The 13,627-nt window shown below is 50.2% G+C and overlaps 1 protein-coding gene across 7 annotated transcripts in view; it reads right to left on the bottom strand.

The window, feature by feature from the left end:
- The window catches only part of DTNB (dystrobrevin beta), a 169,567-nt gene that overhangs the window by 127,890 nt on the left and 28,050 nt on the right, over positions 1-13,627 (bottom strand). For 5 of the 7 annotated variants that reach the window (XM_066547681.1, XM_066547680.1, XM_066547679.1 and 2 more), the window contains exons 7-9: positions 7,535-7,689; positions 4,748-4,880; positions 1,746-1,912 (exon numbers count right to left, since the gene is read on the bottom strand). In XM_066547681.1, coding sequence (XP_066403778.1) covers positions 1,746-1,912; positions 4,748-4,880; positions 7,535-7,689 — 455 coding nt within the window. The remainder of the gene's footprint in view (positions 1-1,745; positions 1,913-4,747; positions 4,881-7,534; positions 7,690-13,627) is intronic. The other 2 variants (XM_066547683.1, XM_066547685.1) reach the window with 1 other exon arrangement.

The raw sequence follows: 13,627 nt of genomic DNA, 5'->3' as shown, positions 1-13,627 counted from the left end.
AAATGCCTGTGTATTGTATTTTTACATTTACATTTTACATTAATCTGTCTTCCAAGGCTACAGATTAAACTGTTTACAGTCTGTAGAAGGTTTTTTTTTTATTTTTTGATTCTCACACTAAATGGCCTCACAGGACTGGTGGTCCTTGGCAAGGCTGGTGACAAGTGTCGCCACACCCACAGGAATGACCAAAAAAGGGGTTTAAATCCCATATTGGCTCACAAAATTAATTCTAAAAGTGCTGCTGCATTCACCAAGCTCCCAGCAGTGGCATGGAACCCTGGTGATGGCCTTTTCCAACCCTAATAACTCCATAATTCCATGGTTATGGGAGCTCAGACATCAGCTGGCAGCTCCTCCTGCTGCTCTCCCTCACTGGCAACCCCAGGAAAGGGCAAGCCCTGGCTAATTGCAGCTCTGGAATTAATTACAATCATTAATTATTAATTGTAATAATTAATTCGTTACAATTATTAGTTACTGCTGCTGTACAACACTCCAGAGTGGGACCAAGCTCCCAAGGGACATTCAAGTGAAAATTCAGATTACCAGTGGCTCAAATAGGAGTTACAGCAAACACCATCAGTGCCTGGCAATTACTGATAATTGATAATTAACACCAGTTACTACCATGAAGTCAATTCCTGCTGATGTCCAGCCTGCCCTGGAGGCCCTCATTCCTTCCAGGTCCTGGATTTTTTATTTCTCAGCCCACAGCTCCATCCTGGGGAGCAGCAGAATGGTGTGAGGGCCCTGGAGAGCCTCTGGATCCCAGGGAATGGGCACTTGGTCATCCCAATATCATCAAATCCTGAAATGATTTGTGTGGAAGGGACCCTAAAGCTCATCTCATTCCAGCCCCTCTGCCTTAATTCCTTTGAAATCCTATGAAAATCACAATTTGATTTTATATCACTGGCTGACCCCACAGAGAATTTAAATTATGCAGAGATGTGATTACTCCAAACTCAAACCCCTCGTTTTCCTAAACCAATTCTTCACCTGCTGGAAATGCCCACATTTATTTCTCTCTGAATTTGTTCACTTGAGGAACTCATCAGGACCTGCAGGGACAGGAGCCAGGGAATGATCCCAGTGCCACAGGGCAGGGCTGGGTGGGATCTTGGGAATGGGGAATTGTGCCCTGGCAGGGTGGGCAGGCCCTGGCACAGGGTGCCCAGCCTGGATCCCTGGCAGTGCCCCAGGCCAGGCTGGACACTGGCACACCCTGGCACACTGGGAGGTGTCCCTGCCATGGCAGGGCTGGCCCTGGGGGGCTCTGAGCTCCCTTCCCACCCAACCCAGTTGGGATCCTGGCATCCCAAGGTGCTGCTGCCTGCCATGGCTCCGGGCTGGGCTTCTGATTCTCAGCACACAAATCCTGGGGGGTGCAGATCTGGGGGTGAAAGGGAAAAACTGAGCTCTGGGCAGAGCCTGGAGCCACTGCCAGGGCCTGAAGGGGCTCCAGGAGAGCTGCAGAGGGACTGGGGACAAGGCCTGGAGGGACAGGAGCCAGGGAATGGCTCCCAGTGCCACAGGGCAGGGCTGGGTGGGAAATTGGGAATTGGGAATTGTTGTGCACTGGCACAGGTGCCCAGCCTGGATCCCTGGCAGTGCCCAAGGCCGGGCTGGGAGCAGCCTGGGACATGGGAGGTGTCCCTGCCATGGTGCCCAGGAGGAAGCCCTAAGCCAGGAGCAATGCCCTGGCCCCAGGAGCAGGTTCCCTGCCAGGAGGAAGCCCCTACCCATGAGGAGTGCTCCTTCATCTGGTGCTGGTTGCTGTGGGGGCCGCTGGCGTGGCCCCTCCAGAAGCAGTTCTGGCACAGCTGGTAGTTGTGGCACTGCTGGCAGCGGTACCTGAAGCCCATCATGCTCTCACAGTGGCAGTACGAGCACTCCACGGGGTGGAAGACTGGGGGGAAAACAAAGAAAACAAAACTTTTCAGTGAATTTTTGGTAAACCTGGAGCATCCCATCTCACTGGAGATCCAGACCCCCCCAGTTCCTTCAGCACTCTGTGTTTTGGGCAGGGTTTTGAGGGCAGAGCTGGGAGTTTTGTCTCCATCAACCCTCAGAGGAAGCTGATGGTGACACAGCAGTTCCAGCTGACAGGTTCTCACTAAATTCCTTCCTCAGACACCTCCCTCCCTGGGCAGAGCTCCCCAGGCAAGTCCTGAGCACAGGGTGGGGTCTGTCCAGTGTGCCAGGGTGTGCCAGTGTCCAGCCTGGCCTTGGGCACTGCCAGGGATCCAGGCTGGGCACCCTGTGCCAGGGCCTGCCCACCCTGCCAGGGCACAATTCCTCATTCCCAATTTCCCACCCAGCCCTGCCCTGTGGCACTGGGAGCCATTCCCTGGCTCCTGTCCCTCCAGGCCTTGTCCCCAGTCCCTCTGCAGCTCTCCTGGAGCCCCTTCAGGGGCTCTGAGCTCTCCCTGGCTCCTTCTCCAGGCTGAACATTCCCAGCTCTGCCAGCCTGGCTCCATGAGAAGCCCTCCCCCCCTTGCCAGAGCTGTCCCTTCCCCTCCCTGCTCCATGGAGGCAGCACAGCTTGCTGCTGATAAAAAGGTACAGAAGCAGCACAGAACCCAAACCTTGATGTCCTGATGAGGGGAAGGAACAATAACCCAAACCCTGAAATCCTGATGAGAGCAAGGAGTAAAAATAATCCAAACCCTGAAATCCTGATGAGGGGAAGGAGTAAAAATAACCCAAACCCTGAAATCCTGATGAGGGGAAGGAACAATAACCCAAACCCTGAAATTCTGATGAGGGGAAGGAGGAACAATAACCCAAACCCTGAAATCCTGATGAGAGCAAGGAGTAAAAATAATCCAAACCCTGAAATCCTGATGAGGGGAAGGAGGAACAATAACCCAAACCCTGAAATCCTGATGAGAGGAAGGAGGAACAATAATCCAAACCCTGAAATCCTGATGAGGGGAATAAAAATAACCCAAACCCTGATTTCCTAATGAGGGGAAAAATACCAATAACCCAAAATACAAAACCCTGATTTCCTGATGAGGGGGAGGAATAATAACCCAAACCCTGAAATCCTGATGAGAGGAAGGAATACCAATAACCCAAACCCTGATTTCCTGATGAGAGGAATAAAAATAACCCAAACTCTGATTTCCTGATGAGAGGAAGGAGTAACAATAACCCAAACACTGATATCCTGATGAATGGAATTAAAAAAACCCAAACTCTGATTTCCTGATGAGGGGGAAAAAATACCAAAAACCCAAAACACAAAACCCTGATTTCCTGATGAGGGGAAGGAATAATAACCCAAACCCTGATTTCCTGATTAGGGGAAGGAGTAACAATAACCCAGGGGTTTTTTGTCTTTTCTTGCTTTGGGTTTTTTGGTTGTTTTGTTGGTGGTTTTTTTTTGTTTGTTTTTTTTTTTTTTTGTGGTTTTTATTTTCTGTTGTTGTTGTTGTTTTCTTGGGTTTTGTTTGTGTAGGATTTTGTTTGTGAGGTTTTTTTTCTTGTGGTATTATTTCTGTTTGTTTTCATTTTTCTGCAATGGCCAAAAATGGGATTTGGATGGGAAAGACCCCAGTGAAGGGGAACAGCCCTGCTGGTCCCCTCCTGCTCCTGGCTGCTGCCAGGGAATGCCAGGATCAAACCAGGATCCCCTTTGCCCTGGAGTTCGCCCAGCATTGTAACCAGATCCACCTCCTCACCTCCTGGTGAGGACTCGACCCAGGAAATTGCCACCATCAGAATTAATTAAAAACCCCAGGATCCCTGAGGCTGGAAAATCCCTCCCAGCCCTTCCAGTCCCAGCTGTGCCCAATGCCCACCTTGTCCCTGAGTGCCACATCCAGGTGGCACCTGCAGGGATGGGCACCCCAAACCTCCCTGGGCAGCCCCTGCCAAGGCCTGAGCCCCCTTTCCATGCAGAAATTCCTCCTGGTGTCCACCCTGAGCCTGCCCTGGCCCAGCCTGAGGCCATTTCCCCTTGTCCTGTCCCTGTTCCCTGGGAGCAGAGCCCGACCCCCCCTGGCTGTGCCCTCCTGGCAGGGACTTGTGCAGAGCCACAAGGGCCCCCTGAGCCTCCTTTGCTCCAGGCTGAGCCCCTGCCCAGCTCCCTCAGCCCCTGCTGGGGCTCCATTCCCTGCCCAGCTCCCTCAGCCCCTCCTGGGGCTCCATTCCCTGCCCAGCTCCCTCAGCCCCTCCTGGGGCTCCATTCCCTGCCCAGCTCCCTCAGCCCCTCCTGGGGCTCCATTCCCTGCCCAGCTCCCTCAGCCCCTCCTGGGGCTCCATTCCCTGCCCAGCTCCCTCAGCCCCTGCTGGGGCTCCATTCCCTGCCCAGCTCCCTCAGCCCCTCCTGGGGCTCCATTCCCTGCCCAGCTCCCTCAGCCCCTGCTGGGGCTCCATTCCCTGCCCAGCTCCCTCAGCCCCTCCTGGGGCTCCATTCCCTGCCCAGCTCCCTCAGCCCCTGCTGGGGCTCCATTCCCTGCCCAGCTCCCTCAGCCCCTGCTGGGGCTCCATTCCCTGCCCAGCTCCCTCAGCCCCAGGAACATTCAGAGAATGTCATTTTTTCCCCCACTGACTAAAATCCACGGGCTTTGCACTGGTGCTGCTCTCACACCCGGCCAGTCCCCACCCCACAGCCCCAGGAATGTGGCCCAGGCAGCTCTGGGATGCTCTGGACCAGCTCTGCTGGAGGCACTGCTGGTCCCACGAGCCAGGACAGAGCACTGCCCCGCTCCCAGCAGGGAGATTTTGCATTTACCATTTTCAACATGGGCCAGTCTGTGCATGAGGGGCAGCCACACAAGGCACTGGGGAGGAGGGTCAGCCATCAGCGTGTCCAGGAACATGTTCAGCATCACCTTCTTCTGCAGGGAGAGCACAGGGAGGGAGCACTGGAGGGCACAGCAAGGAGCATTTCCCACTGCAGCCCTCCTGCAGCCCGACAACTTCTCTGTCACCAGGGTGTCTGCTGAAAAATCCCTTTGCCAGGGTTCTTCTCCTGAGAAGATGGAGCCTCAGCCTCTCCATGTTTGGCTTTTCTGGAATGTGGCCTGGAGATTGTTTATCCAAACATGGGAATTGTTTTTAGTTCATGGCCAATCACAGCCAGCTGTGCCAGACTCGCCGAGTCTGGCTTTTTATTGTCATTCTTGTCCAGCCTTCTGATGTATCCTTTCTCTTTCTTTAGTATGGGTTTAGTATATAATTTAATATAATTTAATATAATTTCATATAATACAATAATTTTTAATAAATAATTTAATATTCTATATATTAAGATTTTAATATTTTAATACTTTATTTAATATTTATCTATCATTTATTTAATTTTTCATTTAATATTTCAATATTTATTTAATATTTAATTTAATACTTTAATATTTTTAATATTTTTAATATTTCAATAAATCTATAATTAATATAATATAATATAATATAATATAATATAATATAATATAATATAATATAATATATTTTAATAAATAATTTAATAATTTTAATATATTAATATTTTTATATTTAATTTACTATTTAGTTATTTCTTATTTAATATTTAATTTAATACTTTAACGTTAATATTTTAATAATGTAATAATTTTATAAGTAATGAATATAATATAATATAATATAATATAATATAATATAATATAATATAATATAATATAATATAATATAATATAATATAATATTTTTATATCTTAATAATTTTATATTTCATTTAATATTTATTTCTTATTTAATACTTCATTGATTCTGAAATCAAAGGCTGCTTCCTACTATGCCATATTCCAAACATGCTAATTGCTAATTAACTTCTATTTAGTCACCATAAATTTTACATCAAATGCTGCAGAAATGTTTCTGCTGGAGCATCATCATGCCCAGAGTCTAAACATGTAATTTTAGGCCTAAGATCAATCAAGTTCATGCTTACAGTTGATTTTAGGATTAGTTATATTATTTATATTACCTCAAACGAGAAACAAATCATTGGAACAATTAAACTACAACTGCAATGGATTTTAAAATAAACTGGTGCACAGAAGGTGTTTGTTTTGAACAGATCCTGGAAGTGACTTGTTAAACTAATTGTCCAAACACAGTGAAAAAGCTTTGAAAAACCAAGGGGAAATAGTGAAAATGGCATGGTTTGTGTTTTGGGAAAGGAAGGAGTCATTCCTGATGCTCTGATGGGGAACAGGGGAGGCCCTTCAAGGAGGGGAATCAACTGAAATGACAGAAAATCCTTCAGATGCTTATTGTGGACTGTTTCAAAGTGCTTGGGTTGTGCAGGGAACCGCAGTGACCCCCAGCCCTGATGCCTTGGGAATCTCGGATCCCAAATCCTGAATCCCAAATCTCACATCCCAGATCCTGAATCCCAGACCCCAGATCCCAAATCCCTGATTGAAAACCCTGAATCCCAAATCCCTGATCCCCAATCCCTGATCCCAATCCCTGATCCCAGATCCCTGATTCTGGCTGGTCCCAGACCCCTGATCCCTTATTGAAAATCCTAAATCACAAATACAGAATCCCAGATCCCAGACCCCAAATCCCCGATCCCAGACACCAAATCCCAGACCCCCAATCCTGAATTCCTGATCCCAAATCCCAGACCCCCAATCCCCAATCCCAGATCCTCAATCCCTGATCCCAAATCCCAGACCCCCAGTCCCAGATCCCCAAATTCCAGCCCTCAAATCCCCATCCCAAATCCCAAACCCCCAATCCCCAATCCCTGACCCTCAATCCCTGATCCCAAATCCCAGACCTCCAATGCCAGACCCCAAATCCCCAAACCCCCAGTCCCTGAACCCTGAACCCAGACCCCAAATCCCCAAATCCCAGACCCCAAATCCCCAATCTCCAGTCCCAGACCCCAATCCCAGACTCCAAATCCCCAAATACCCAATCTCGGACCCCAAAACCCCAAATGCCCAATCTCAAATCCTCAAATTCCAGACCCCCAATCCCCAATCCCAGACCCCAAATCCCACACACCACACCCCAAATCCCAGACCCTAATCCCAAATTCCCAATCCCAAATCCCCAATCCCAGACCCCAAATTCCCAATCCTCGACCCCAAATCCCCGATCCCCGACCCCCAATCCCAAACCCCAAATCCCTGATCCCAGACCCCAAATCCCCAATCCCAGACCCCCAATCCCACACCCCAAACCCCAAATCCCCAATCCCAAATCCCCAATCCCAGACCCCAAATCCCCGATCCCAGACCCCAAATTCCTGATCCCAGACCCCAAATTCCCAATCCCCGATCCCAAATCCCCAACCCCAGACCCCAAATCCCCAATCCCAGACCCCAAATTCCCAATCCCTGATCCCAAATCCCCAATCCCAGACCCTAAATCTCACACCCGAAATCCCAGACCTCCAATACCAAACCCCAAACCCCAATCCCAGACCCCCAATCCCACACTCCAAATCCCCAATCCCAGACCCCAAATCCCCGATCCCAGACCCCCAATCCCACACCCCAAATCCCCAAATCCCAAATCCGCAATCCCACATGCCGTCCCTGACCTGCTGTGGGAAGCAGGTGCGCAGCGAGTGCTCGGTGTAGCCGAAGGAGGGCCCCTCGAACACGGCCGTGGGCAGCTTCAGCACCTCCCGCAGGAACTGCTCAAACTTGGGGAACACCAGCAGCCCGTTGGAATCTGAGATCTGAGAGAAAATATCTGTAAGGAAATACAATAAACCCCCATCAATATGGGGTCACTGCGGGAACGGCTCCCACGTGCACCCCGAGGGCTTTCCCTGAGCTGGGCTTGGAGCTGGGCAGGAATGATCCAGGTCAGGGTTCCCAAGCCCTGCTTCCTCCATCCCATCCATCCCATCCCATCCCATCCCATCCCTCCATGCCATTATCCCATCCCACGGATCCCATGCCATCCCATGGATCCTATCCCATCCCATGGATCTGATCCTATCCCATCCCATCCCATTATCCCATGCCATGCCATGCCATGCCATGCCATGCCATGGATCCCATCTCATCCCATCCCATGGACCCCATCTCATCCCATCCCATCCCATTATCCCATAGCATGGATCCTATCCCATTATCCCATCCCATCCCATGGATCCCATTCCATCCCATCCCATTATCTCATAGCATGGATCCCATCCCACCCCATCCCATGGATCCCATCCCATCCCATGGATCCCATCCCATCCCATTATCCCATAGCATGGATCCCATCCCATTATCCCACCTCATGGATCCCATCCCATCCCAACCCATTATCCCAACTCATTATCCCATCCCATCCCATCCCATGGATCCCATCCCATCCCATGGATCCCATCCCATCCCATCCCATTATCCCACAGCATGGATCCCATCCCATGGATCCCATCCTATCCCATGGATCCCATCCCATCCCACCAGTGCAGGGGAAGCTCCTGCCCTGCACCAGCTGGGACAGAGAGGGAGCAGAGCAGGAGAACTCCAGGGGAACACAGCTGGAACCTGAACCTACAGAACCCTCCAGGGTGGAACACAGCTGGAACCTGAACCTACAGAACCCTCCAGGGTGGAACACAGCTGGAACCTGAACCTACAGAACCCTCCAGGGTGGAACACAGCTGTGGCAGTGCCAGAGCTGGCAGAGCTCCAGGGAAATGCACACTGAGGGCACGGGGGATGGCAGGGGCACCGCAGCCCAGGACCCCTGGGACTGGAAAATCCCAACCTGTGCCCAAGGCCCAGGGCACTCAGTGCCACATCCAGGTGACACCTGCAGGGATGGGCACCCCAAACCTCCCTGGGCAGCCCCTGCCAAGGCCTGAGCCCCCTTTCCATGCAGAAATTCCTGCTGGTGTCCACCCTGAGCCTGCCCTGGCCCAGCCTGAGGCCATTTCCCCTTGTCCTGTCCCTGTTCCCTGGGAGCAGAGCCCGACCCCCCCTGGCTGTGCCCTCCTGGCAGGGACTTGTGCAGAGCCACAAGGGCCCCCTGAGCCTCCTTTGCTCCAGGCTGAGCCCCTGCCCAGCTCCCTCAGCCCCTGCTGGGGCTCCATTCCCTGCCCAGCTCCCTCAGCCCCTGCTGGGGCTCCATTCCCTGCCCAGCTCCCTCAGCCCCTGCTGGGGCTCCATTCCCTGCCCAGCTCCCTCAGCCCCTGCTGGGGCTCCATTCCCTGCCCAGCTCCCTCAGCCCCTGCTGGGGCTCCATTCCCTGCCCAGCTCCCTCAGCCCCTGCTGGGGCTCCATTCCCTGCCCAGCTCCCTCAGCCCCTGCTGGGGCTCCATTCCCTGCCCAGCTTCACCAGGAGCCCCTGCAAGCTGAGGGCACCTGTAGTAAGCCCCATGGAGGATCGAACAATGGCACTGCTGAGACAGCAATATAAGTTCCTGTGTCCCTGACCCGCGCCCCAAAGCTTATCTCTGGAACCCTACAGGCTTTGTCACTTAACCCTTACTGTTGGTCAAGTCTGGATCCCCTTAACCCTATAAAAGGGGCCTGCTTTAGCCCATTCGAGAGAAGGAGAGCTGGGGCTGGGACCCTTCACAGACTCCCCCAGTAAAACCAGCGCTGTGGAATGCCAGGACCTCTCCTTCTCCTCTCTGGCGTCTGCTGCAGCCTCAGCCAGGGGCTCCCTGCCTTAGCAAGCAAGAGCTGAGATGCCAAGGGAGCTGCTATCACTCTAGAGCTGATAATCACCAGCTTGAGGGGGCTGGCCCAGCTGTCAGGCACCCACCCTGTGCCCCTGAGGGCCGGGCTCCCGGGCTGTCCTGCACTGCTGGAGAATAAGGCCAGAACAGAGAGGGGGAATCACATCCCAGTGTGGATCTGAGATTTTGGGAATGAGGAATTGTGCCCTGGCAGGGTGGGCAGGCCCTGGCACAGGGTGCCCAGCCTGGATCCCTGGCAGTGCCCAAGGCCAGGCTGGACACTGGGGCTGGGACAGTGGGAGGTGTCCCCGCCATGGCAGGGGTGGAATGGGGTGGGATTTAATTGGGGTGGGATTTAATTGGGCTGGGATTTAATTGGGCTGGGATTTAAGGTCCCTTCCAGCCCAAACCATTCTGGGACTCTGAGAACATTTGTGCTGAGAGGAGTTCACACTTTTTAAGCAGCTCTGTGGGGGCAAACGTGCTCCTGAGAGCAAAAGGGGCTGAGCAGACGTTCCCTGATGTTTGCAAGGATGGAAGGAGGGGACGGAGGTGCTACAGGTGCCCCACTCCCTGTTTCTGCTTCTGCTGAGCCCTGGGGGTCCCTGATCCCCTCCCCAGAGCTCCAGACCCAAGGAAAGGCCAGTCCCAGGGGCAGGATGCAGAGAGCACAACACAACAACCACGTCAGACAGAAAGCAGAACTGCCCTGGGATCCAGAACCTCCTTGCAGAGATCTCTCACAGCCAGCTGGGCCCTGAGGCACCCCCAGAGCCTGGGATGCTCCAGAGGGAGGATTCACCAATGGAAACGTGGCCTAGAATTGCCCAGGATGTGACAGATCCCAGATCTCCTCCATGGCTCTGAGCCCTCCCTGCTGTTATTTCAGGCACCATCAGTAATTAAACATCAAAAAGCTCAAGCTGGCAGAAAATAACCTTCATTTCAGTGATCAAAACCAGCTTCAGAAAAAAAAGACACTTTCAGCAAGGCACATTTCCAGTAAACTGGAGGAATTATCCCAATTTCCTGAAAGAATGAGCTCAGGAAGAAGCCTGCAATGCCTCAGTTGAGAGGGATAAAGATACCTGGAATTTGTATCACTGACTGAAGAGAGCAGCTTGAACTGAAGGTCCCTTGAATAATGTTATCAAAGAAAAAATATTAGGAGAAATGGGGGGGGAAATAAAAAAATATTTAAAATGGTGGATTTGTGTATTTTAGAAAAACAAGCCAGCCAGAAAAATTAGGCTTAACCTAGAAACTGAACGTGGAAAAAAAGTCAGGATGAAAATGCACACGAAATGAAACCAATGGGAACAACTGAAATTAGAGAGCCAAAATTCCAGAATCCTCATCCACTCTGGAGCAGAATCCTCCTGCACAGGAGCTGAAGGTCTGCAAAGAGCCTGGCAGGGTGGGACACAACAGGGACAGGACACAATTGTATTTAAAATGGGCTGGAACCTCCTGGGTGTGCTCAGGACATTCACCTGAGCTGAGCAGGCAGTGAGGTGATCCTAAAGAGAGAGAAATTCAAGGTATGGAAACCTGGAAATGAGAGAGAACAGCCCAGGCTGTGCCAAGGGGACATTAAAAACCCCTCCAAACCCCACCAATGTTTGTCTTGCAGTGAAAAAAGCGGGTTTGTGGTCAAGGTGGGAAACTCCCACGTGGGGAACTGGCAGTGAACGGCAAAAAGCAGGATGTAATAAATAAAAATAAAGAAATAAAAAGTAGGATTTCCTTTCAAAGGGCAGCTGGTGACAGGATGAGAGGGAACAGCCTCAGGCTGGGCCAGGGCAGGCTCAGGAGGAATTTCCCCATGGAAAAGGTGGCCAGGCCTGGGAGGTTTGCAGTGCCCATCCCTGGAGGTGCCCTGGATGTGGCACTCAGGGCTCTGGGGACAAGGTGGGCACTGGGCACAGCTGGGGCTGGATGGGCTGGGAGGGATTTTCCAGCCCCACAAACCCTGGGATCTGACACAGACACATTGGGATTGGTCTCATGTGGTTGTTTCTAATTTATGGCAAATCACAGCACAGCTGGCTTGGACTCTGGTCAGTCACAAGATTTCTTTCCTTTTCCCTTTCCTTCCCTTTTCCCTTTCCTTTCCTTTCCTTTCCTTCCCTTTTCCCTTTCCTTTCCTTCCCTTTTCCCTTTCCTTCCCTTTTCCCTTTCCTTCCCTTTTCCCTTTCCTTTCCTTTCCTTTCCTTTTCCCTTTCCTTTCCTTTTCCCTTTCCTTTCCTTTTCCCTTTCCTTTCCTTTTCCCTTTCCTTCCCTTTTCCCTTTCCTTCCCTTTTCCTTCCCTTTTCCCTTTCCTTCCCTTTTCCCTTTCCTTCCCTTTTCCCTTTCCTTTCCTTTTCCCTTTCCTTTCCTTTCCTTTTCCCTTTCCTTTCCTTTCCTTTCCTTTCCTTTCCTTTCCTTTCCTTTCCTTTCCTTTCCTTTCCTTTCCTTTCCTTTCCTTCCTTCTGATGAAATCCTTTTTTTTCTATTCTTTTAGTATAGTTTTAATATATCATTTTCCTTTAATATAATAAATATAATAAAATAATAAATCAAGCCTTCTGACACACGGAATCAAGATTCTCATCTCTTCCCATGTTGGAATTGCTGGCAAATTCAACAGGGATCCCTGCCTTGCACAGCCCCACAAGGGAGCACATGCCAGGAAATTCCAGAGCCAGGGAAGGGCCCCACTGAGGCTGCCCCGGTCCCTCTGTGCCATGGGGACACTCTCAGGACACTGCCCTGTCCCCACCATGGGATGAGCAAACATTAAAACACAACTGCCAGGATCTGCAGAGAGCTCCAGCCTGCCCAGGGAAGGGAGGCTGGGCTGGGATCCCTCTGGACAAGGAGGTTTTGGGGGTGATGTGGATCAGTAATCAGGGAGAGATGTGGGAAATGCATTTGTAAAGAACAAAACAAGACTAGATATTGTATACAACTAGAACTATGAAAAATACATTGCAGCAAGAGAATGTGGAGAAGAAATAGAGGTGATTGGTGGTAGAAGTGACAGCAGCAAAAGCTAATAGGCTAAAAAGCATTTCTAAGGTATTGTAACCAAGAAATGGGTTGGCTTCTGATGGAATGACATTGGGTTTTACATCTCTGCTGTCTCACTGATAATAGAATAAAATCTTTTTAAGATTTTATTCTTAATAGAATAAAAAATCTTTTTCTAAAATAAAAAATAAAATCTTTTTAAGATTTTATTCTTAATAGAATAAAAAATCTTTTTCTAAAATAAAAAATAAAATCCTTTTAAGATTTTATTCTTAATAGAATAAAAAATCTTTTTCTAAAATAAAAAATAAAATCTTTTTAAGATTTTATTCTTAATAGAATAAAAAATCTTTTTCTAAAATAAAAAATAAAATCTTTTTAAGATTTTATTCTTAATAGAATAAGATTTTTAAATAAATCTTTTTAAGATTTTATTCTTAATAGAATAAGATGATTCTTAATAGAATAAAATCTCTGACACTGATGATAGAATAAAATCTTTTAAAACAGCTCTCAGGTGCCTCTGTAAAAGCTGAGAAAACCAACAGGAAAGAGAGGGGGAAAGCCAAGCAGCACAGTCACAATGCTCAGAAGGAATCCAGAGCAGCTGGGGCAGGGAGATGAGCAGGGAGCCCTGTTCCTCCCCAGAGCAGATGGCTGGGCAGGAACAGCCCCTCCCCGAGAGCCGGGGCACTCACAGCCTCTGCTGCACCTGCCTGCCCTGCAAGGGGCTCCAGCAGCTGCCAGGGGCTCAGGGACACCCAGCACATCTCTGGGAGGTGAGAGCAGAGCTGCTCCCTGCTCCTCCATCTGCCACTGATCACTGCAGGAACCTGGGCTCCTGTCCTGGAGGGGAAGGGGCAGCTGGAAGGGGAAAGGAGCAGCTGGAAGGGGAAAGGAGCAGCTGGAAGGGGAAGGAGAAGATGGAAGGAGCAGCTGGAAGGGGAAGGAGCAGCTGGAAGGGGAAGGAGCAGCTGGAAGGGGAAGGAGCAG

The sequence above is a fragment of the Molothrus aeneus genome, chromosome 3 (assembly GCF_037042795.1).
Source record: "Molothrus aeneus isolate 106 chromosome 3, BPBGC_Maene_1.0, whole genome shotgun sequence".
NCBI lineage: Eukaryota > Metazoa > Chordata > Aves > Passeriformes > Icteridae > Molothrus > Molothrus aeneus.
Note: the sequence above shows the minus strand (reverse complement) of the source record. Positions and strands in the feature narration are given on the sequence as shown.